The sequence below is a fragment of the Ruditapes philippinarum genome, unplaced genomic scaffold (genome assembly GCF_026571515.1).
Source record: "Ruditapes philippinarum isolate M1 unplaced genomic scaffold, ASM2657151v2 ctg5603_1_1_1_1, whole genome shotgun sequence".
Taxonomy (NCBI): Eukaryota; Metazoa; Mollusca; class Bivalvia; order Venerida; family Veneridae; genus Ruditapes; species Ruditapes philippinarum.
This window is the reverse complement of record NW_026861476.1, coordinates 27,041-53,088: the sequence shown is the minus strand read 5'-3', so window position 1 is coordinate 53,088 and position 26,048 is coordinate 27,041. Positions and strand designations below refer to the sequence as shown.

General features: G+C 32.4%; 1 protein-coding gene across 3 annotated transcripts; it reads right to left on the bottom strand.

The window, feature by feature from the left end:
* Nucleotides 1-498: 498 nt before the first annotated feature.
* On the bottom strand, nucleotides 499-21,293 carry LOC132715735 (uncharacterized). 3 transcript variants are annotated; one of them, XM_060698799.1, is made up of 5 exons: nucleotides 5,405-7,311; nucleotides 4,959-5,086; nucleotides 2,131-2,210; nucleotides 1,410-1,643; nucleotides 499-1,040 (listed from the first exon to the last, which is right to left on the bottom strand). In XM_060698799.1, exons 1-5 carry the CDS (start codon nucleotides 5,576-5,578, stop codon nucleotides 1,012-1,014), a joined length of 645 nt encoding a protein of 214 aa, XP_060554782.1. In that variant the 5' UTR covers nucleotides 5,579-7,311; the 3' UTR covers nucleotides 499-1,011. The 3 variants fall into 3 exon arrangements, with proteins under 3 accessions (XP_060554782.1, XP_060554781.1, XP_060554780.1); XM_060698798.1 differs by lacking the exons at nucleotides 1,410-1,643; nucleotides 2,131-2,210; nucleotides 4,959-5,086; nucleotides 5,405-7,311 and adding exons at nucleotides 17,914-18,147; nucleotides 18,652-18,731; nucleotides 20,625-20,752; nucleotides 21,069-21,293 and having other exon boundaries at nucleotides 682-1,040; XM_060698797.1 differs by lacking the exons at nucleotides 499-1,040; nucleotides 1,410-1,643; nucleotides 2,131-2,210; nucleotides 4,959-5,086; nucleotides 5,405-7,311 and adding exons at nucleotides 17,204-17,543; nucleotides 17,914-18,147; nucleotides 18,652-18,731; nucleotides 20,625-20,752; nucleotides 21,069-21,293.
* Nucleotides 21,294-26,048: the final 4,755 nt, after the last annotated feature.

Genomic DNA, 26,048 nt, shown 5'->3' with positions numbered 1-26,048 from the left:
TTGCATCTATATTTTAAGCATCATCATTCATTTAATATCATTTTATGAACATTTAGATATTGCATTGTGTATCTTATCAGCTTTTTCAAAACCTGAATGATACAAAAGCGGACGACAACCATTTATTGCCAAAAAACCTTATATGAATAGTAAAATGTAGCAAACCTCTACTTCAAACTAAAAATGATCAGTCATTTCCCGCTATCCAAAGGGAATTACGTTATATATAACGTAACATTTTTACTTGCAAATACATGAACATACTAACATATCAGCAATGTTCTTTTTTATAAATGGGACGTTGAAAAATTAAGACATATGGTTTGCACTATTCAAATATACAAACCTGTTCGAATAAACATTGATCCTAAAGAGATTTTCATGTGTAATAGAATATAAAAAAGCAATACGAGAACACAAATGTGTTTTAATTGGTAAAAATCATATGATATACATAACGTGAATTACAATGAAAAGATAGTAAGTTTTCAAATAGTCTGATTTGCAATGTTTCAAAAGTCATAAAAATGATACATTATAAAAGTTTATCATATTATCATTTAAATGTTTGCATGCATGGGGAGGAAGGTAGTCTAGTACTGGTGTAACTCTCCAGGAACGATGGTTAGGAAACTACCCGCCTATATTACTGAAATACTGTAGGCAAAAGGCGTAAAATGAAACAAACAACAAGCATGCGGTAACCATTATATATATTTTCGGTTTCATTTTTTTATTTGAAGATAGATACACCGAGGGATAAGTAATTACTTTTGTAGAACATGAGAAAATTAGCAAAAATGCGTTAACACTGTATTAAGGTTTAACAGACGAAGCCACAACTTAAAAAGTTCTGGTTAAAAACAGTATCAAAATCAAAAGTATTTAAAGTAACACAATTATAAGTTTTTGTATTGCAATTTTATTATATTTGCTTTATATCTGAACGAAATGTGCTTGTATATTCTAAACTGGCAATACCTAGTCTTTGCAGTTAGGTTTCCCTCTAGATTATCCATGTTTCGTGCCAATAGGACAGGCTGTGAATAAATCAAAAATAGAATATCATTTCTATAAAAAACGTTGTATTAAAAATTAGATCCAAATGGAAAAGGATTTAAAGATTTATGCTTGATAGTATAAGTTTTTTCCGACTATTTTGATAACCCTATTACGTTAAACAGTTATGCCCAGAAAATAAAATGAATGAAAATAAGCAAAACAACATTATTTTTCTTACAGATTATGGCTGGTGATAAAAAAGAATATATATAAATATTAACCTATATATCGGTTGCAAAATTGATAGTATTTTATTAATATTTGGAAAGGGTAAATATTTTTCTAACTTTAATGTCAACTTAATCGTTTTGTTCTTTCTTTGGTAATAATTTATGATAAAAACTCACGTTTCCCATGGGGTATTCTTTTAAGCTCGTTTATTGAAATTCCAAATATATTTTGAAGTGCAGATTCTATCCTTTCTAAGACATCCTTAGACAACTTCATTTGTCGAGTTTTTACATACAGCCATGGATCAGCACACGTTTGATCAAGCGTAGACCATTTTGTGCAACCCCAATCTATTGAAAACCCTATGTAGTCCGTTGCTACTATATTCACCTTGCCCGACCAATTGTCACCTGAAAGGTCATCATACTTTGTTGTAAAACTGGAATGGTTTATAGTCACAAGATCGGTACAAAACTACTGTAACTGGAGAAAAAGATACATTCCCTTCATATTAAATAATATATTGATTAAACCAGAAGGACCAGACATCACTTACTGAGACAGGCAAACTGCCATACATTGAAGATATAATGAACGTTGTAAAATCTTTTACAACGACAACACTGACATAAGCAGTATTCAATTTCTAACACAATTATGTATTGGAATCAATGACCCTTAAGCAACAGATGATAATATATAGCTTCAAAAAGAAGAAAGAACCGACTCTCACAGATGCAAAAACCTGTAAACCTGTTATCCCGACTAAGATTTAAGCAAAAGCCAAAGTGGATTTGTGACATACCGTAAGAATTACATGTCCGGCTAATATCGGACAGCCTGAAATAACCGAAAGTTTTAGGTTAAAAAGACAGTTAACGGCCAAGAAGAGCTTACCAATAAGGTCTTCGCCATAAAATCGTCCGGTGCCTGTTACAGTATAAAGTGATGTCATTGTGTTGCAAACATTGCGATTTCTGTAACGAAGAATATAATGCAAACGCATTTGCGGGTGTATTGACGTGTGGTATGTTTGGTGGCGTACATATAGCAGATTTAAAACTACATATTTACTGAAAATATTGAAACTTTGATTGATCTTAAAACGTGATATTAACATAAACGCTTAAAGCCAAAAATAAAGTAGATAATTCGAAAATGAGATCAGGTACTCAAAGTTTTTGTTCAAATTGTTTCTGTTTTCATACTTTGGATTATGCAAGATACAAAAAGATCGTTACCATCAGTATAAGAACGTTATATAGTGACATATTGTAAGCAATATTCTTATTGATGAATATGTTTCTGTTTTCCTTCTTGTCATCTTTGTCACTAGAAAATTTTTAGTATGTTGAAAAATTTTAATTTAAAGAATTTGCTTATCATGAAAGGCCGTTTCAATAGCAGCAATATTCGTACGAAGTTCATGAGGTATTAAAGCAATGGCAACGAATGTTTAACGTTTATAAACCAACGGCATACACTTGCAGACAAATCATTACGAAAGGTAACTTTAGCATGCAAATTCTAATTTTATAAGTACATTGAGCATTGTCAGAACGCTCTTATCAGATCTGTAGTATTTTCATGATATTTATTTAAAGGAATAGGCTTTTTTCTGATCAACTGTCTTAGCTTAAATTAAAATATGTACATTGCTAAATAATAATTTATTTGAATTATCTCTGCTGTGACTCATCTAACAGTTTTAGAGCAACAAATTTAATAGGAATCAGTCATAAGCAAATCAAATCAGACTTAGAATAATGTGTGTAGAATTAAACAAAATGTTTTGTTATACACAATCCTTACATCGTTTGTTGTGTTATATGCATTTCTACCTTGTGACTAACAATGCTAAAAGCTCGTCACACTTTGGAAAATATTTGTAACAAATAGTTCTCTTAAGTTTACCTTTCGTATACTTACAACTACAACTATCGTTGCAAATATTACAATAGTTTCCGGTCTACATTCAACAGAATTTACTATTTTTATCAGATTCGTGCGAGGACCCCTTAAGTTTGAGGGTCTTCTGAATCACAAAAATAAGGGGCCAGTTACACAGACGGTCGGTCGCCAATCGGTCATTCAATTTTACATTTACTCGCTGTTATGATCGGTTGTCATGCGTGATTTAATTTCTGGTTTTCTGCGTAAACGGCCATCGGTGACAGAAAGCAAACTCAAACGGGGTTGGGTCGGTGATAAAAATGCTGAAATACTATCGTTTTTTATCGTTCTTAAATCGGAGATAAATCGTGCGTAACGCTGATTAATCGGTGTTTGATAGCTAGTCATCAGTGGTTAAACATTTTCCGTCAGATATGGCCGGTGATTCATATTTGGTTATCATTGTCCGATCGGCGATATCGGTGATTAAGTGCTTGCATATCTCTTGATATAGGTTGCTGTCGGTTATTTGTTAAAATATTTTCACCGATCGAGAATTTCAAACATGTTTAAAAATCCCAATCGGTAATTTTTCACCTATGAAACTATCTTTCCCCAATAGTAGTTGATAAGTGGAAAACAGGTGACCAAAAGGTGATATCGGTGTTAAATACGTTGTCATCGGTTCACTCCATAATTTGGCTAAAAAAACTACCGATCAATCACCGATGGCTCTGTGTAACTGGGGTGTTACATTACTTAACATTCAACACCTTAACCCCCCCCCCCCCTGCAGCTTTGTACGGACGAGATCACGAGTTTCTAAGCTTAAGTCTCCGGCGAAGTACAAATGTCTCGAAAAAATGTATATCATGAAATAATTCGTATTACTCTAATTCATGTGGGAAAAGATGGGCAGTTAATACACACTAGGAAATGTGTCGATTACTATAACAAGAGATAGTATACACATGTACTTAATTATAGCTAATATAAACATAAGTTCATTAGTTCTACTTTATTTTTGTTTTAACCGAACAAACAATTCATTGATAATAAAAATATGAGCTCCGCCTGAGACTCGAACCAAGAACAGCTTGCATCTCTACACAACTAAGCGATTTAGATTAAACAATGCGAAATCTTTGTGTAATTAAACTATAATAATTAATCAATTACTGTTCTCCTCTTTCGATTTGAAATCGATGTAAATATCCATGCTGGTTTTTATAGGTTAACTTTCATTTTTCTTTATTGTAGAGTGTTTAGAAGTTTTATCTCAGTTCATTTTCGAATGTAATTCTTGAGCGATCGTGTACTTTTTCATATCAACTATTCGTTTTTTTCAACCGAACCCAACAAGCTCTGGTGACCAAGCTTTCGCTTTGTTTTTTCTACAACTAACGTTGAACGGTTGTAATTTCAATTAAAATCAGATCGTGCAAACTCTTTACGTACTGTCGCAAAATCAACTACGTCCGCAGTAATACTACGAGAAAATTAAAAAGATTTTATTTCTTTCGTGGAATTACATCCGTTCTTATCTATCTTTTTTCTGTCACCGAGTACAATTTCTTTTTGAATGGCTAAATCGCGATTAACATAGGTTGTTTAATATAGATAATTATTTTAGCTTCTTTTACAAATACGTTGACTTTTATCAGTTTACCCGTCTTTGTCAGCTAAAAATAACCTTGAATGGAAACATTTAAGGCATACAGTTTATTAAGATAAATTTACTAACGTTAAAAACGTTATGACAATCAACAACATTTTATTATGCACTGAAATTTATCAAACATATTATAAATTTTGCATTTCTTGAAACTAACCTCATTGATTCATGGTTCATCAATATATTACCCTTTCGTAAAAGCAATTGGATATAGTCGGTAAAGTCTTCAGCTATAGCCCAGCTGCACGGTGCTTTTTGGAATTGTTGAAACCATTGGCCAAGCCACTTAAAAAGTAATCACAGCTGTTATTTAGATAACAAGAATGACAATTTTCCTGTGGAAAAAGAAACGGTTCAGTTAAAAAATGCTCGTTATAATATACCATGCCTATATAAGTAGAGTATTATCTTGAACAAAAACTAAAAAGGTGCATAAGACTTTTATCTAATTCAAAAATTATTCTTCCAATGGCATAAACAATCATTTACTTTGAATGTTAATCCATTAAACTATAATTACTCGCAAGTGTTTTTTCTCTTGCCCTTTTTAATTTGGTCTAAATTACTCATGTCATAAAAACATAAGTCTATAATCAAACTTACCATATTCACTTCAAATCCCGGCACTGGCAGAGGCTGTAACTTAAGTTTCTCTTTAACACTTTTAAGTGAAACTCCTGTCGCAAAGGGTTTTATGTGTTGTCCTGTATTCTTATCTTGAGCTGATGTGCATATAATTGCTGATGAAACCAGTAAAATTATGGTTATTTTCATCATTTTTGGCCAGCTCTAAATTCCTTTTCACTTTAAAACGAAGAGAACTTAAACTGATATGAGCATAAACTATCTAAACATGTCTTTAAGTAGTCTCGTTTTACGAGGGGTAATCAAAACGTTTTGTCTCTATGTTAATTACTCGTTTCATAGAATTAGTGAAACAAACAAAGCTGGTAAATAAGTTGAAAAAGGAATATGAAACAGCCATGTAGAGCTGAATAAACATCTTCCAGACAGTTTAATAACAACAGATGAATACATAAAGAAAATAAACAACCCGCGTAGAACACCATTGATTTTACCTTTCAGATATCACATTATCAAGTTATCTTTTTCTTTGTCTAGCATACTTATTTCTTTTTATGTGCCTCTTAACACACTTAATATACGTCTTGAAACCATTTAGAAAGAAGCTGTGCTAGTATGCGTTCTGCTTTCGGTCTTTTTTTACGCTAGTTCTCAAATTGATGACACATTGCATTGATTTTCTGGTAAGGAAATTCTTGCGTGTTGCTACTTGGCTGGTCTTTACACGATCAAGGCGAGAAAATTCTGGCGTGTTGCTGCTTGACTGGTCTTTACACGATCAAGGCAAGAAAATGATGGCGTGTTGCTGCTTGGCTGCTCCTTGCATGATCAGCTTGTTAAATGTACTCGTGTCCCTCTCAAGTGTGTGTACGCCATAAGTAAATATGTTTTTTTTGTCTACAGAATTGTCACCATGATTATAAATGAAAAAGTTCAAGATGCGAGTTTGATATTATATGATAGTGAAGTTATATGAAATAACGACAAGTAAAATACATTCCGTGGGTCTTTACACGGTTATGCAAGCAACTACCTAGACAAGCATCCTGATTAAGTTTGATGACAATTGAGTGAATAAACATGATCACAAGGTTTTTCCATATTTGGGCGGTGTGACCTTGTTTTTGGCCCCTAGGTGATTCATATTCAAATTAGACTTGAAATCATCAAAACAAACTTTCCGACCAATGTCCAGGATATTTTTATCAAAACAGTAGCCACTAGAGTGTTAAAAAGATTTTTCTATTTTTAGCTCCTGTGACTTAGTTTTTCATCCGAGATTACCCATGTTCAAACTCATCCGATCAATTACATAGACAAGCATCCTGACTAAGTTTCCTGAAAAATATATTAAACACATCAGTAACAACGGGAAGAAATCTAAGCTTTATATTTAAGCTTTATATAACATTTTTTTTTATAAAATACGCTATAAACAACTATAACTGTTTAATTAGATTGACTCAAGTTATTATACTCTAATATGGAAAATCGAAATAAGATAATATCAAAAAATCAATTTATATTATATAAACGGATATATGTTTGAAAAGCCTAGAGTATCTTTAATTATTAAACAAACCCTGAAAGACTAAATTTTATTCTTCAAAAATAAAGTAAACCAAAATGTGAACAAGAAAAATAAATTTGTAATAAATTGCATGTGTCAAATAAGAAAATATCGGTAAAATCATCCAACGTTCCTTACAAGGTTTTTTAAAACTCTACAGCACAAATATAACAAGAGAACCAAGATAGCCCTAGATCGCTCACCTGACCCATCAAACTCATCCTCGCAATTACCTAGACACGCATTCTGACCAAGTTTCAAGACATGTATGTCAAAAATGTGATCACTAGAGTGTTAACAAGGATTTGCCATATTTGAGAAGTGTAACCTAGTTTTTAATCCCAGGTGACCCATACTCAAACTTGACCTAGAAATCATTTAAACAAACTTTCAGACCAATTTCCAGGATATTAGGATCAAAAGAGTAGCCACTAGAGTGTTAACAATATTTTTTCTATTTTTAGCTCCTGTGACCTAGTTTTTCATCCGAAATGACTCATTTTCGAACTTATGCAAGCAACTACCTAGACAAGCATCCTGATTAAGTTTGATGACAATTGAGTGAATAAACATGACTACAAGGTTTTTCCATATTTGGGCGGTGTGACCTTGTTTTTGGCCCCTAGGTGATTCATATTCAAATTTGACTTGAAATCATCAAAACAAACTTTCCGACCAATGTCAAGGATATTTTTATCAAAACAGTAGCCACTAGAGTGTTAAAAAGATTTTTCTATTTTTAGCTCCTGTGACTTAGTTTTTCATCCAAGATGACCCATTTTCAAACTAATCCGATCAATTATATAGACAAGCATCCTGACTAAGTTTGTTGACAATTGAGTCAAAAATGTAACCACCAGAGTGTAAACAATATTTTTCAATATTTGGGCGATGTGACCTCCTTTTTGACCCAGGTGACCCATATTCGAACTTGACCTAGAAATCATCAAAACAAACTTTTAGACCAATTCCAGGATATTTTGGTCAAAACAGTAGCCACTAGAGTGTTAACAAGATTTTTCTATTTTTACCTCCTGTGACCTAGGTTTTCTTCCTAGATGACCCATTTTCGAACTCACCCGAGCGATTTCATAAACATGCATTCGGACCAAGTTTGATGACGATTGAGTCAAAAATGTGACCACTAGAGTGTTTACAAGGATTTTGTCTTAGCTCCTGTGACCAAGTTTTTTTATCCGAGATGACACATGTTCGAACTCATTCGAGCTGAGAAAGTTTGATGATGATTGAGGCAAAAATGTGACCGCTCGAGTGTTAACAAACAAGTGTGGACGGACGACAAACGACGGACGACGGACATTTAACGATCCTAAAAGCACACCGTGAGCTAAAAAGCAAAATGAATTAAGGTTCTGACAGCTTCTAATAGTTTTTCTTTTACATTGAAGCAAACTGTACAACAGCTATCTATTTAAATTTATAAATGCAAAGCACGTACATGTTTGAAATTCATTTGCATCATTGGCATTTTTTTGGATTTCTTTGAAAGTAATGAAAGTATTTACAAAGCTGACGAAACTCATTAATTTATTCTTGATTTATCGACAATTTAAAATGATTACTTTTTAGAAGTTTATTGTTTAAATTAACTGTTCAGGTGATTTTTGTTTATGATTTTTATTTGTAGCAATTAACATCTTTAATTTTAAACAGGTTAGACTAATAAACGCAATTGAGGTTATTTATAAATACAAAACACGTACATGTTCGAAGTTCACGTGTTACAGTACCAAAACTATGAACCGAGTTTAATTAAAAAAATCAGTGCAAGACAGATCATGTTGAATATTATTTTTATATTAAAATATACTATATGTATCATGCAGTTTAAAAGGAGTTTCAGATATTTTCCTGTTTTTTTTTGTTTGTTTTTTTTTTGTTGTTTTTTTTGTGTAAATGTAATTATTTCTATTATTTTTCATAATCATTTAGCACGTTAATTGATTTTTGTATTATTGCCTATAATCTATACATAAAATACAATTCAACAAGTTAAGTAAGCCCATTCAATTGTTATTTTATTTTTTTAAGCTTTGTTAAGTTCTCTTGGTTTCCTTCGGTAAAAACATAATTAAGTAAACTAAGCTTAGCTAGGTAATAGATGGAATTGCTGGTACGAATATTTTGAATTGATATGCATTGTTTTGAAGTCTAGAAATGTTTAACTAAATGCCTTTTTAATGCAATCAAATACTTAATTTGTCGTATTCATTATCATTTTATAAGCATTTTATGTTCATAACATCGAGAAAATGCAGTTAACGTTTATTAACAAACGCAAATTATCCCTCACTAAAAGGTACACTTTGATGACGCCTGATACATGTTTTGCTGTCAAACATGCGTACGCAAATCGTTTCGTACCATTCAATTTTGCCTTATGAAATATTAAAAAAAATAATTACTCTTGCAAGTATAATTAGAAGAACCAAAAGTGTGTGTTACTATGAAATGGTGATTTTATCGCCCTCTCGATATAATTCCTCGTATCCGAACTCCAAACAGTGATTTTATTGAGCGACAAAATCATAGTTTGGGATATATTATTTCTTAAATATATATAACAAGAAAAATATGCCGAACAACAACAATTATTTATTGCTTCCAGGGGATCACTGATTTCCAGATTTTAATATTGATAATTCGATATTGCAATTGCTATATTCCCCAGTGAAACGTGCAACAATACTTTGCTGCTTCTTTAACTTTGGACACATCGCTTATTATTCCCAATTAATGCTTATCCGGAGACTGGCGAAAATAGTCAATATGTTGCTATTGGTCGCAAATGCACTTCGACCAACCAGAAATTCTTACTTTCCCGAAATTTAAATTATTAAGCATATCTCCGAAAGCTTCAAAATACCTCGCATGCCTCTTTTTAAGGAAGCAAACAAAATAACTTTTAGATATATTGAATAAATGTCAAAACTTAATAAATGGAACACTCGTTAATGTCTTGATCTAATTTCAAATATCACCCAAAGGGATTTCAAAGGGCACAATTTGTCACACAAATGTATCTCCAAAAAAAATTCCGGAAACAACGTTAGAGTTAGAGTTCACACATTAAGTACCTTTGTTATTTTCAATTATAATTCAGTTTATCAAAAGATATTCCATGCGTATTTGTTGGTAAAACACTTTGTTGTAAGAACGTGATTGAAATCTTTCAAATTCTAATTTGAATAACAGATTGTACGAAATATTTTGCATGTTGTTTTCCCTATTATTATTATTATTATTATTATTATTATTATTATTATTATTATTATTATGGTGTAAAATTATTTATTATTATTATTTTATCATTTCTGAGAATAGTTGTAAAATAAACACATGAAAAAAAATAATATGACAAAATAAATTTTATTTTATTTATTATTTTAATGTTACTATAATGGTTAAAAAAACTATTATAATGATCATTATTATCAGTTGTGAGAACAAGTGTTAATTCAAAACCGTTAAATCAAAAAATTAAATGTAAATTACCTTGTAAAATTAAAAGGTAACATTATTATTCTCCAACATGCAACAACAATAAATTACATATACTGTAGATATAAAACAATCTACGCAGTTTAAGTTTAATTAATGATTTGATTTATAATTCATTACATGCCATTTAAAAGAATGCCGACTAACGATCAATCTCCCCCCTACTTTTCCTAATGCAAGAAAAACGTAAAACGCAATGTCTGATTACTGTGATACAATGGATTTGATAGTAAATACTACAAATAATATTATTCAATTTTGTAAAAAAGGGTAAAATTAGTAGTCCCCTAGAATTTTAGGGAAACATACTTGCGATCGTTGATTACTTTGACTATCCTGGTGTTCAGTTTTCATTTGATGGGACATTTTTAGGCACAAGAAAAACATTAAAGGACTAAAGCAGTCTAGTATGATATATTGTGAACCTTTAGCGTTATATATTATATCTAAAGTTCTGAAATATTGGGGCAAATTGATAAAGTATTAAAAAAAAGATAAAATTTGTCCCATGCCTTAGTTAATGTCAAAAAAAACTATATTCTTCATTTTATGTGGATTTTCATTGTGAATTCTCTTGGTTTGTCAAGTTATTGCTTTTTCAAACAGTTTCCATATCTCAAGTAAAGAGAATAATTTTTTTTAGAATTAAATATCAGTTGAGTCAGCCGGGTTAGCAAACTTCGGTGTATGAATCCAGTCGTAAATGTTAGCTAGAGAAATTCAATAATCTTGCTTATTTTCTCACCATTGTCTTTGATTTTGATAACAAAAATTGCAAATGTTTTATATAAAAAATAGTAACAGGGAATTAAAAAATGGATTTTGTCACAAAAGTTAAAATATTTTGAACGGTGTAAATATACTTGAAAAACATTTGGTACTACTTTTTCAATAACGTACAAAGTAGATAATGGGCATACGAGGGCTGTAACGATAAATGCAACTAGACTAATATCTCGCTTTAACCCCGTTTGTCACGAACTATGTATATGTATCGCATAGATGGCTATTTAAGCTCTCAACTGATACTCATACGGTAATATTAACAATAACCGCTGCATTCTTGTTACATAGGCGATTAACACATTTATTGAAATTCGCGTGTTTGTGTGAACAATGTACTTTCTAGTTCATCTGTCACACAGTGGTTAAAAAATTTAAAAGTGGTGTGGATTTAGTAAAAGATGCACCTCATAATGCCGTTCGAAAAATGCAACTTCGCAAAAAAGATTTAAAAAGTAAAGGATTTGATTACTACTTATGCAAGATTTACAACTAGTAATATAGCTTAATGCGTTGGTATCCCTGTAGGACCGCTCATACAATCCTCAGACGTGATTTAAAAATGAGTAGGTTAAGTGCCAGAATGATACCCCATCTCTTTACAAATGAGCAAAACTTTTATAAGCCTCAAACAATTGTTGAAACAGTTCCCTAAATACAGAAAGCGATTGGCGATGAGACGTGGGTTCACGTTTATGAATCCAAGCTGAAGATAAATAACAAAAAATGGGCAACCAAAGACCTTGGATAGCTAAATGCACCATGAGCATCAAAAAGGTCATGTATATAATTTTCTTTTCCAATAAAGGTCCTGCTATTCAAATTGACATACCACAGGTTAAATCTGTACAAAGGCATAGTTCTTCATGAATTAAGGAAATATTAAAAAAAACCGTCGACAAGTAACTGGTCTCCTTGATGCCAGTTTCTTAATGCTTCGTCACACAAAGCGGCCATTGTACTACGAGAATATCTGAAACAGGAAAATGTTGTTGGGCGCCCTCATTTATTCGTCAGATCTTGCCCTTTGTAACTTTTTCCTATAAACAATGCTCTAAAACACATTGCTAACGCAAATTACAAAATTTAAAGACTAAAACTTTGTATATCACATAGTGGTGAATACTTTGCAGTATTGAAATAACACTGTTTGTTATATATATATGCAGGTGTCACACTGTCCCGAAATTGACACCAGATGGGCATACGAATATGAAAGTTTTAATTTCGTGCGAAGATAGCCCCGAAATTGGTCGACAGTCTCTCAACAGCCGAAACAAGTACGATTCCTTCAGAAGGTAACGCGATCGCATCCGAGCCACACACGATTCCAACCGAAGGTCACGCGATCGCATCCGATACACACACGAAGTCACCCCAAAGACGCAATTTTGTAGTTTACCAGCAGGACACGGGAAGGTCACAGGATAGGTAACCGACGTCGTATTTTGAGTACGATGCCTTCGTACGTGGTTACGAAGGCGTCAAGTGTCCTTCACCTCCGGGTGGTATACCATCCACTGCTAACCGCGGCAAATTTCAGTACTTCAGTTGTAGATAGTATTGGGAGCTAATTAACCTACGTTTAAGCTTTATTTTGGCTCTTCATATTACTATCAAAAAATGATTCTATTCACACAAAAATCTATGATAAAAGTGATGACTTTGATTATGGTTTAGTAAACTATCCACATTTAGATGGAGACGTATTGAATACTTTTGTTATGGTCATATGGGTATACCTTTATATGTATCTACATAAACACCTCGGTGTTTTACTTATTTTACCTTTTGAAACCATAACAACTGTTATAAATTTACTTGGCAGGGATTCATTTTATTTACATCGTCTCGTTTATGGGAACATGGTGGGCTAAGAGTGAGGTTTAGTGCACTATTAACCGGTTTAAACTCCCCAGCAGTGCCTATGCTGCTGATCGGTCCAAGGCGGCGCCCCTCTTTGTTCCTCAGATGCATGTCTTTGTTATTTCATGCTATTTTGGTGACACTTTTGTCGGCACCCCTTGTTGTTTTCTCGTATACGGTAAGTATTTTCCCTTTTGACCCTAGTTTCATTTATTTAATATATCAATCATTGATTTGTTTTCTTTGATTTCCTTGTCGTTTACCATTATTTCGTCTTATGTATCATTTAAGTGATAAGCCTATCTGTCCTCTACTTTGCTCCTTGTCCGTTTTTCTGGGGGGGGGGGGGCGGTTACTTTTGTGCTACTTGGTTCTTGATGCTTGGTGTGTGGGGGTTGCGTTCATTGAACGTTGCCTTTCCTATCATATTTGATAAAACTTTTTCATACCACCCAAAGTGGGCCTGTGGGCCTCATTATGTTTTCTAAGGTGTCTTAAAAGTAGCAATGATGCTGCCTTCTTTTTCTCGGTTGACTCAAAGCATGTAATTCTTCAGGAAATAAACTGAAAATAATTGAAAATTAATTGCAAATAATGAAAGCTTTTGACGTCTCTGTAGAGATTTGCAAGAGTGACTGATGAGGAAGATGGTCTAGCCGTTTATATGTCCACCATGATAAACATGCAACGCTTGAGCCATTGAAAATTGCTTTCTTCGTCCTCATCGTGGTCCCATCTCATTGACATCGTACCAAAAAACGATGGTGACACGACGGTATTGCGGGGGCTTCACGTAGTCGTGTTCCCTTCTTAAGACAATCGGGAATCTTCGTGTTTACCTCGTATTGTCTTCTTGAGGCTAAAAATGCCAGATTGCACGGATGACCACGCGAAGAAAAGACGAAGACTACACGATTTGACGAGATGGCTTCACGACGGCCTTACGAAGGGAAAAATTGACATACGAATTTAACACGAAAATGAACCTTCGCAATGTCTTCGGGCAATTCTTTGGCATGCCAAAGATTTTGGAACCGCTCACGAACTTGCTGCCGGAGCTTTTAATATTCAGCCGGGGATCATACGATGGCAAAAGATGCCCTCACGAATGGCACGATGTTATTACGATCAGATCAGAATTTGAACATTTCCTTATTCGTGTGTCCATCTGATGGCAAACTCGGGACAGTGTGACGCCTGCATTAAGCACTTCTGAAAATTGACCTAGTTGCATTCATAAACAATCTTCGTAGTCTTTTCTTTGTAAACAATTTGCTGGTTGTATAGATAACTTATTCATGCCCCTGTTAAGTTAATTATAAAATTACAAAACAGCTGCATTCTTTAGAATTTTAAATGGAATTTTCCTTAGAGACATCAGACTTCGCAGAATTCGGGTTTTTAAAAAGTTGTTCATCTTATGGGACACGTGTAGTTCATTTAAAAACTTAATCTTTATCTTGACTCTTTTTCATTCTCGTTTCAGAAAAATGATTTTCAAAGTTACATGTTCTTTAGCTTTCTTTGTTGTAACCCTTGTCAAAAGCCATAAAAACGAAATCGGGCTAGAAGTTCCAACATCGGTCTATTATGGTAACTTCAAAGACAGGTTAAAGTTTCCACCAACACCAATGCCAAACTTTAATGTTATGCAAGTAACTTAGGTTTTTTCTGACTACAATCTAACATATTTAATGTTGAATAGTTTACATGCCAAAGTGACAGCTTCTTTCAATTTTAAATATATATTTATCACAGACATTTATTGAAATCTATAAAATTCTTACTAAATATGTTTTATTTAAATAAAAACACATACACATAATGTATAGGAATCTGCTTTCCTTATTACGGGTCAAGTAACGTTGTGCCTGTCTTTAAAAGAAACTTCCATATATTTTTTTGTAATAACACTATACATGTATATTCATACTGCCCACTTACAGTGTAAAGGATTTAGAGCACAATATTTGTGTGAAGCCAAATTATATTTAGTTTATTTTACAAAAAAAAATATCAAGTTTGTACCGTACTAAGTCGTGGCCACCAGTTACTTAGTCGTGGCCACGAGATAGTTAACTCGTGGGAACGAGATACAATATCGTAGCCACGAGATACTATGTCACGGAGTTACTAAGTCGTTTAAGTCGTGGGAACGCGATAACTAAGTCGTGCAGACGAGATAATTAACCAATCAGATTACACCATGATTTTTTAAACTTCTGTTTAAAGATTTACGTGCAACATTAATCTTTGAAAATACTGAAGTGTTCACTTTGAACATGATACATGTCTTTAGGATCATAAGGCCCTTAAATCAGACATTAATTTTGACTAAGTTATAGCCCTTTGTTGGGACAATTCTATGATAGAATTGGTCTTTTTGTACGTACAACGGCCTGTTAATATTGTTTATACCATAACTTGAGAGGGACTTAGTCCTGGTTTATTTTATTGGGTAGGGACTTGCCCATGGACAGTAGATATCCTATAAGGATGTTTGAGGTCATGTAAAATCCTTGTCTGATGAATGATTTAGAAAGAATAAGCCGTAGTTTATATAACCTAAAAAGATCAGTAGATGACACCTAATAATTTTTAGGCAATTTGGTCAGAAATCAGGGGTCACAATGACGCTAAATCATTGACCAATCAATAACTTGTATAAATGGCACTTTTACGGACAGGTGAAGTAGGGGCGTTCTTGTTAGGAAAATTAATATAAATAGTGTAATTCAATTGGTTATTTATCTCGTTCGCACGACTTAACTTTCTCGTGGTCACGACTAAACTTTCTCGTGGCCACGACATAGTAACTTGTTCCAACGTCTTATTTATCTCGTAGCCACGACTTAGTTATCTCGTTCCCACGACTTAATTATCTCGGGGCCATGACTTAGTAACTCGAGGCCACAACATATTATCTCGTCCCCACGACTTAACTATCTCGTGGCCACGACTTAGTAACCCATGGCCACGACACAGTATCTCGTGCGCACGAGATGAATAAAAAAAACACACACATGTCACCTCTGTGCCACCGTAAGTTTGAGCATAGTATATCTTAAAATTCAATTTCACTATTGCTCATACGACTATCACACACGCTCAAAAAGAAGTGTAAACAATTGTATAAGAGGTGAGTTGCCACTTGTAGAATGAGTTATAAGAGACATCTATAACATTTTTTCAACATGCTGGCGGAATGAATCTTCAAAAACACGCACTTTTCGTCTGTCGCATCGTGTTCTCTTGTTTTTCAGTAAATTTTCCTTTTACATGTCAGTCCCCAACTAACACTGTTCTGTATACGCCCCTATATAATGGGGGCGTAACTTTGTTTGCCAAAATACGGGATCATCCGGAAAATAACTGGATGTACCGACAAAGCGTCACCTGCTGTCATAATATGAACACAAATTATTGCAACTCGCATTATGCTTACTGTCAACTGCTTAGTGCGTACTGTCACATGCGACTATAATATCGCTATCGTTATCATCTTCGTTGTCGATGCGCAGTGATCATGTATTGCATTATATTTGTAATCAGTGAATATATTGAAGCATATGAATGCTAAGACACATCAAATTAGCCAATTATTGATCAAAATTAATAATTTATTGTGACATAATGTCGACAATATAAGTGGCAGATTTATAGCAAATTAAAGGAACCGGCAGAAACTTACCATGTTACATATAGTTATATCAAGAACAAGCAAAGAATGTTATTTTAAACACCAAAAATAATACGTTGTCCTTAAAAAAGATGCAATTTTGATGAGTTTGATGGTTTAGTAGGGAACACATAAGGTTGCAGTTACATAAAAGTGCATTCAGTAATCATAAGGCATGATTGAATTCAGCAAAACGCAGGTTTTCATTGTCATAAAGAAGTATAGAAAGAAGCATAAAGTCCCGATATCATAAAGCAAGATGGAATAAATGCACTAATTCAGTTACATACTAGTACGTTTTTAGTTAAGAAGCTTCAAGCATAAGATGTGTGATTGACAATGTTTCAAAAGTCATAAAAATGATACATTATTTAAGTTTATCATATTATCATATAGTATTACATGTTTGCATGCATGCGGTAACCAATATATATATTTCGGTTTCACACACCGAGGGATAAGTAATTACTTTTGTAGAACTTTAGAATTAGCAAACATGCGTTAACACTGTATTAAGGTTTAACAAACGAAGGCATTATCTAAAAGTTGCTGTACATAAACAGTATCGAAATCAAAAGTATTTAAAAGTAACACAATTATAAATTTTTGTATTGCAATTTTATTATATTTGCTTTATATCTGAACGAAATGTGCTTGTTCATTCTAAACTGGCAAAACCTAGTATTTGCAGTTAGGTTTCCTTCCAGATTATCCATTTTTCGTGCCAATAGGACAGGCTGTGAAGAAATAAAAAAATAGAACATCATTTCTATAAAAACGTTGTATTAAAAATAAGATCCAAATGAAAAAGGATTTAAAGATTTATGCTTGATAGTATAAGTTTTTTTCCGACTATTTTGATAACCCTATGACGTTAAACTGTTATGTCCAGAAAATAAAATGAATAAAATTAAAAAACCACCATTATTTTTCTTACAGATTATAGCTGGTGAAAAAAAAAGAATATATATGAATATTAACCTATATATCGGTTGCAAAATTGATAGTATTTTATTAATAATAAGAATGGGTAAATATATTTCTAACTTTAATGTCAACTAAATCGTATTGATCTTTCTTTGGTAATAATTTATGATAAAAACTCACGTCTCTCATTGGGTATTCTTTTCAGCTCGTTTATTGAAATTCCAAATATATTTTGAAGCGCAGATTCTATTCTTTCTAAGACATCCTTAGACAACTTCATTTGTCGAGTTTTTACATACAGCCATGGATCAGCACACGTTTGATCAAGCGTAGACCATTTTGTGCAACCCCAATCTATTGAATACCCTATGTAGTCCGTTGCTACTATATTCACCTTGCCCGACCAATTGTCTCCTAAAAGGTTATCATACTTTGTTGTAAAACTGGAATGGTTTTATTGTCACAAGATTGGTACAAAAGTACTGTAACTGAGAAAAAAGATACACTCTCTTAATATCAAATAATATATTGATTAAACTAGAAGGACCAGACAACACTTATTGAGACAGGCAAACTGCCATACATTGAAGATATAATGAACGTTATAACATCTTTTACAACGATAGCACTGGCGTAGGCAGTATTTAATTTCTAACACAATTATGTATTGGAATCAATGACCCTTAAGCAACAGATGATAATATATAGCTTCAAAAAGAAGAACGAACCGACTCTCACAGTTGCAACAAACCTGTAAACCTGTTATCCCGACTTAAGATTTAAGCAAAAGCCGAAGTGGATTTGTGACATACCGTAAGAATTACATGTCCGGCTAATACCGGAAAACATATGACGGACAGCCTAAAATAACCGAAAGTTTTAGGTTAAAAAGACAGTTAACGGCCAAGAAGAGCTTACCAATAAGGTCTTTGCCATAAAATCGTCCGGTGCCTGTCACAGTATTAAGTGATGTCATTGTGTTACAAACATTGCGATTTCTGTAACGAAGAACATAATGAAAACGCATTAGCGGATGTATTTACGTATGGTATGTTAGGTGGCGTACATATAGTAGATTTAAAACTACATATTTACTGAATATATTGAAACTTTGATTGTTTTTAAAAAGTGATATTAACAGAAACGCTTGAAGCTAAAAAGTAGATAATTCGGAAATGAGATCAGGTACTAAACGTTTTTGTTCAAATTGTTTCTGTTTTCATATTTTTGGATCATGCAAAGATAAAAAAAAAAACGTTACCATCAGTATAAGAACGTTATATAGTTACATATTGTAAGCAATATTCTTATTGATGAATATGTTTATGTTTTCATTCTTGTCACCTTTGTCGCTAGAAAATTTTGAGAATGTTTAAAAATTTTAATTTAAGAATTTGCTAATCATGAAAGTCCGTTTCAATGCAGCAATATTAGTACGAAGTTCATGGGGTATTAAAGCAAATGACAACGAATGTTTTTAAACGAACTTAAATACTTACAAACAAATCATTACGAAAGGTAACTATTACATGCACATTTTATTTTCATAAGTAGTTTGAGCATTGTCAGAACGCTCTTATCAGAGCAGTATTTTCTCGATAATTATATAAAGGAATACGCTTTTTTCTGATCAACTGTCCTAGCTAAAATGAAAATATATACATTGCTTAAATAATGAATTATTTGCATTATATTTGCTGGGTCTCATCTAACAGTTTTAGAGCAACAAATTCAATAGGAATCATTCATTAGCAAATCAAATCAGACTCAGAACAATGTGTGCAGAATTAAAGAAATGTTTTGTTATACACAATCCTTACAACGTGTGTTGTGTTATATGCATTTCTATACCCTGTTACTAACAATGGTAATAGCTCGCCAAACTTTGGAAAGTATTTGTAACAAAAAGTTCTCCTAAGTTTACCTTTCGTATACTTACAACTAGATTTATTGCTGCAAATAGTACAATAGTATCCGGTCTAAATTCGTCAGAATTTACAATTTTGTCATCAGATTCGTGCGAGGAACCCTTAAGTTTGAGGGCCATCTTAATGACGCAAATAACTTTTAATAATGAGTTCTTTTGCCTTTAGTTTACATTATTTAACATTCAACACCTTAACCCCACCCGCAGCTTTGTACGGACGAGATAACGAGTTTCGTAGCTTAAGTCTCAAGCGAAGTACAATTGTCTCGAAAAATGTATATCATGAAATAATTCGTATTACTCAAATTCATGTGGAGAATATGGCAGTTACTGCACACTAGGAAATGTGTCGATTACTATAACAAGAGATAGTATACTTAATCATAACTAATATAAGAAGTTTAAACATAATATACATAGTTCATTAGTTCCACTTTATGTTTGTTTTATGCGCAACAAACAATTCATTGACAATAAAAATATGAGCTCCGCCTGAGACTCGAACCAAGAACAGCTTGCATCTCTACACGACTAAGCGATTTAGATTTAACAATGCGAAATCTTTGTGTTATTAAAATTTAATAATTAATCAATTACTGTTCTCCTCTTTCGATATGGAATCGATGTAAATATTCATGCTGGTTTTTATAAGTCAACTTTCATTTTTCTTTATTGTAGTGTTAAGAAGTTTAACCTCAGTTCATTTTCAAATGTAATTCTTGAGCGATCGTGTACTTTTTTTATATAAACTGTTCTTTTTTTTCAACCGAACCCGAAAAGCTCTGGCGACCATGCTTTGGCTTTAGCTTCCTTTACAAATACGTTGACTTTTATCAGTTTACCTATCTTTCTCAGCTAAAAATAACATTGAATGGAAACATTAAAGGCATACAGTTTATTAAGATAAATTTGACAATCAACATTTATCAAACATATTATAAATTTTACATTTCTTGAAACTAACCTTATTGATTCATGGCCTATCAGTATATTACCCTTTCGTAACATCAATTGGATATAGTCGGTAAAGTCTTCAGCTATAGCCCAGCTGCACGGTGCTTTTTGGAATTGGTGAAACCATTGTCCAAGCCACTTAAAAAATAATCACAGCTGTTATTTAGATAATAAGAATGACAATATTCCTGTGAAAAAACGGTTCAGTTCAAAACAATGCTCGTTATAATATACCATCCCTATATAAGTAGTGTATTATCTTGAACAAAAACGAAAAATGTGCGTAAGACTTATATCTAATTAAAAAATTCTTCTTCCAAAGACAAAAACAATCATTTATTTAGAATGTTAATCAATTAAACTATAATTACTCGCAAGTTATTTTTCCCTTGTCCCTTTTGATTAGGTTTAAATTACTAATGTCATAAATACATAAGTCTATAATCAAACTTACCATATTCACGTCAAATCCTGGCACTGGCAGAGGCTGTACCTGAAGTCTCTCTTTTACACTTTTTAGTGAAACTCCTGTCCCAAAGTGTTGCATGTGTTGTCCTGTCTTCTTATCTTGAGCTGATGTGCATATAATTGCTGATGAAACCAGTAAAATTATGGCTATTTTCGTCATTATTGGCCAGTTCTTAATACCTTTCCAATTTAAAACGAAGAAAACTTCAGCTGATATGAGCATAAACTATCTATACATGTATTTAAGTAGTCTCGTTTTACGAGGGGTTATCAAAATGTTTTGTCTCTACTAGAAAACATCTAAACAAACAATCAGACAACTTTTCAGGATATTTGGATCAAAATAGTAGTCATTAGAGCGTTCACAAGATTTTTCTATTTTAAGCTCCTGTGACTTAGTTTTTCATCCGAGATGACTCATATTCAAACTCACTTGAGCAATTATCTTAACAAGCATCCTGACCAAGTTTGATGACAATTGAGTCAAAAAACTGACCACTAGAGTGTTAACAATGTTGTTCTATTTTTAGCTCATGTGACCTAGTTTTTTTATCCGAGATAACTCATGTTCGACTCATTCGAGATATTACATAAACAAGCATCCTGACAAAGTTTGATGATGATTGAGGCAAAAATGTGACCGCTAGAGTTTTAAGGAACAAGTGTGGACGGACGACACACGACAGACGCCGGACGACGGACATTCAACGCCTAAAAGCTCAGGTGAGCTAAAAAGCAAATTGAATTAAGGTTCTGGCAGCTTCTAATAGTTTTATTTAACATTCAAGCAAACAGTACAACAGCTATCTATTAAAATTTATTAATGCAAAACACGTACTAATGTTGAAAAATCATATGCATCATCGGCTTTTTTTGTTTTCTTTGAAAGTAATGAATGTATTTACAAAGCTGACGAAACTCAATTATCTAATTTAGTTTTATCGACACTTAAAATGAGTACTTTGTAGAAGTTTATTGTTTAAATTAACGGTTCATGTGATTTTTGTTATGATGTTTATGTGTTGCAATTAACATCTAAACATCTAAAGTTTTAAACAGGTAAGACTAATAAACACAATTAAGGTTATTTATTCATGCAAAACATGTACCTGTTGGAAATTCATGTGTTACAGTACAAACCTCATTTGTTTGCATTTCATAAATAGATATTCATGAATAAATTGTCCTCATACAATGCAACCATGTGTTTTAAGGTAGAACACCCATAATGGACACTATTAGGAACTGTAAAATTGACAATATAGAGCAATTATATGCCATAAATGTCAACTATTAAATTTAAACAAAATTTACCGTGTGGTTTATTAGTTATGGACGTTTTTCTACACTAAAACCTTGCCATCAGAAGGGCTTTTTTCAGAAATGAGGAAACTCTAAATAATCTGTAAAATCCTCATTATGAAACATGTTTTCCTATTACTGATTGTTAAAAAACAAATAAAGACATTCAGGTAACATATTAAACGAGCAAAAATGTTGTTTTTAAACAAAATGTTTTAGATATGTATTAAAATGTAACCCTACCCCGCCCACTTTAAACACTTATTTGACTATTTCCTTATGTGAAAAGCCTTATTCAAAATATCCCTAAAAGTTACCACAATGAGGGGCTGTTTTCAAATTTTGCCTATTTTTTCATTAATTTATATTGGTTGGTCTTGCAAAATATAAAATACCTTTACCGAATAGTTTCTATTTGATTAAATTTTGAAACTATCTGATATCATATTTACTATTGAAATTGACATTATTTAGCAAATCAATACCTACAATAATTATATATCAATTAAATTTTTCTTCCATAAGGGATCTGAGAGATACATAAAAATGTTAAAAAGAAAAAAAAAGACAAAGAAAATTGTTGCCCCTTCTTCGGTTTGAACCCACGTCCCTCAGTTTTAATGCACTTGACAGTGATTCTAGCCTATTTGAATACCAAATAATGCATTAGGGACGTGTACTACCTTAAGCTTGATAACTCTGATAGATAGTTTGATATAATTTAGTATCTTTTCTTTCAATTTGGCTTCAGAATATTGAGCAGGCGGTTTTTGGCGACGCCGTTTAGCGGCCTCGTCTCTTATGGAATGCTTTTTATTTTGGCCTATATCTGTTGCTTTTAGCAGTTAATGTCATGTTGTGTTCATTAGTTTTATTTTGATTCGTAAAAATCAAGTAAACAAATATGTTGTTATATTTGTATTTAATAACTTTATGTAAAAAGCATGTGCGTTGTGGTATTATTTTCACGAAATTGCAGGTTCAGTTTAACAGCTTGTCCCTTAGCTTTATCGGCAAAACTAAACCCCGGATTTCGAATATCGTTGTGGTCTGCATTGATGCGTATTATTTTTCATTCATATATATATATTTTCAACATTTTTCTACAAGAAGAGCGTTCACCTGTAAATGAGTATAAAGATAGGTAATGGGACTGTTGTAAACGATTATCCTATTGATTTTATCCATATTACGCATATTGCACAAAATGATTGTTTTTACAAAGTGTACCAGTATCCGGATATTGAAAGCTATCCGATTTTCTGCAATTACTGCTGTCACATTGCCATCTAACTTTTTATGAATACTTGACCATTACTTTGCATGGCTTAATAAAACTGAGCCTGCAAACTTTTAAAATTTTGCTGTTTAGGGTGTTCTTTTGGGTTTCAGGTTTTGTCTATTTTAAGGGGAAATAACTCATATTTACTAAATTATTTGTTCTTTTCTGTCTATCTTAGGAATTACTTACTATTTTTGTTGTATAAATGTTACCAGTTGTAAGGTCATCAAAAGCATAGAGGCCCTGAAGAGTGAGTGTTTATAGATTTTTTACTGGCTTTATATACCTTAGACTGGATTTTACTAGTTTGTTCAGTTAGTACATACCTTCAGGTATTCTGCTACAGGAATCTTCCAATCACTATGTGAAACTAATTATTATTTTCTATGTGTTTATATATAAATTGTTAATAAAATAACCTTTGGTAAAAATGAAAGGTAGAAAATTAAAGCTATGCATATAGGTGCTCATGTCCATATATCAAAACAGAGAAAGGATAACATCCTGAAGTTATCAATTTTAAACACTTGATATATATGCAGTTAGTTATATAGTTATTGTTATTGTAAGAGATATGCATTTAATGTTTAGACACTAACACAACTCAATCTTTATTATATGATATAGACTATTTGAGATTTTTTTTTACTTTTATACTATACATTATAGTTTTCTTTCTACAAGATTATGAATACATCAAAGTACCAATGTTAATAGGATGTTATATTTATTTTAAATGGAAACTGAGAATCATTAATGTTATGTGCATACATGTATATCTTAGTATATGGATATAATGTGTCTTACAATATTACTGTATTTAAAAACTTACAGTTATGATGGATGAGACTTGCATTTAAATTAATAAATGATAATACATATGTCGATTAGTCTACAGGTTATAGATGTTTATACCCAGTGTTAGCTGGCTTATAATAGTATCTATAATAGAGTTTATACATTATAGTTTTCTTTCTACTAGACCATAAGTACCAATGTTAAGGTTAATGTTAGGATGTCATATTTATTTAATAGAAACTGGGAATTATTTATGTTACGTGCATACATGTATATTTTAGTATATATTGATAAGATGAGACTAATAATATTTCTGTATTTAAAGAGTCACAGTTATGACATTATTATTAAAGGGATAGGACTTTTATTTAAAGTTATAAATGATAATATAATATTATAATATAATAAGATGTAAAGTCTAAAAAAAACATATTCTGAATAGTTATTCTATTTTTTTTCTAACATGTGCATAGTTTGAAAAGGACAGCTTCTGTCTTATCAATTTGTAATGGAGGGACACCAGTCTCAATCCCCAGGTCAACCCCCAGGTCTCCAGAGTCAACCCGACAACAGACTTTTCATAGAGTAGATTGTTACTTGTACTTGTATAAATTTGTGCACTAAATTTTTTAGTGGGTGATTTGTGCCACATGAAAACCAACAAAGTACAAAAAGTAACCGGAAAACATAAAAATAGAATCTACCACAAAGTGGTTCGTTTGTTATATTTTCATGTTTTCGCCCGGTGCCCCAAATGCAAAATACAAATCAGCCTTCATGAAATTTCTTATCATAGAAAAAATGTTAGTTTTTTATCTGTACAAAAATTTAGATATTGTACATGTATTAGTACAGTTATGTTCACTTTCAAATTGACCTGTAATAAATAATTGCACAACCAATAACTGTCTAAACCCTTTTTAGTAAAAATAATTATACAATATATAAATTGTTGTTTTGATTAAGACTATGAGTTCGTAAGTTTTTTTTTTCTTATATGTTTAATTAAGAATTAATCTACCTGTTAATTAAAAAATCTAAAAGTATCTGTCACGGCTTAGTACTGTTCACTATTTAGGGGAGAAAATGTGTAAGCGGCCAGATAGCTCAATCGCTTTAGCCGCGGTACATTATTCTGTGGGTCACAGATTCGAGTTCTGGTCAAGCTGAAAGTTTTTTCATCCTGTGACTGCATATAACCTTCGGAAACCAATATTTAGTTAACATCTAAGCTTAGCTAGGAAATAGATGGATTTGCTTGTATGAATATTTTTTTAATTGACATGCATTGTTATGTAGTCAAGAAATGTTTCATAAAATGCATTTTTAATGCAAGTAAATACTTAAACTGTCGTTTTTCATTAGCATTTTAGCATAAAATACATTTATAAGCAATTGATGTACATAACATTAACATTAGGCATTATAAATTCGCCGTCAAATGAAAATAAATTTATATTCCTTTATTCGTTTATTATAACTTAATATTAAAAGAAACTTCAATCTAATTCCAGTAAAAACAGTTGACGTTCATGAACAAACACAAATTATCCCGCACTAAAAGGGTCACTTTGATAACGCCTG

What these genes read in the sequence shown, in the direction of transcription:
- LOC132715735 (XM_060698798.1), bottom strand. Translation starts at nt 21,242, where the DNA reads ATGACGAAAATAGCCATAATTTTACTGGTTTCATCAGCAATTATATGC. An exon ending in TTATGGCAAAGACCTTATTG is followed by an intron (nt 18,148 to 18,651) that starts GTAAGCTCTTCT and finishes ATAACCTTTTAG; the next exon opens with GAGACAATTGGTCGGGCAAG. An exon ending in AAGAATACCCAATGAGAGAC is followed by an intron (nt 1,041 to 17,913) that starts GTGAGTTTTTAT and finishes ATTTATTCACAG; the next exon opens with CCTGTCCTATTGGCACGAAA.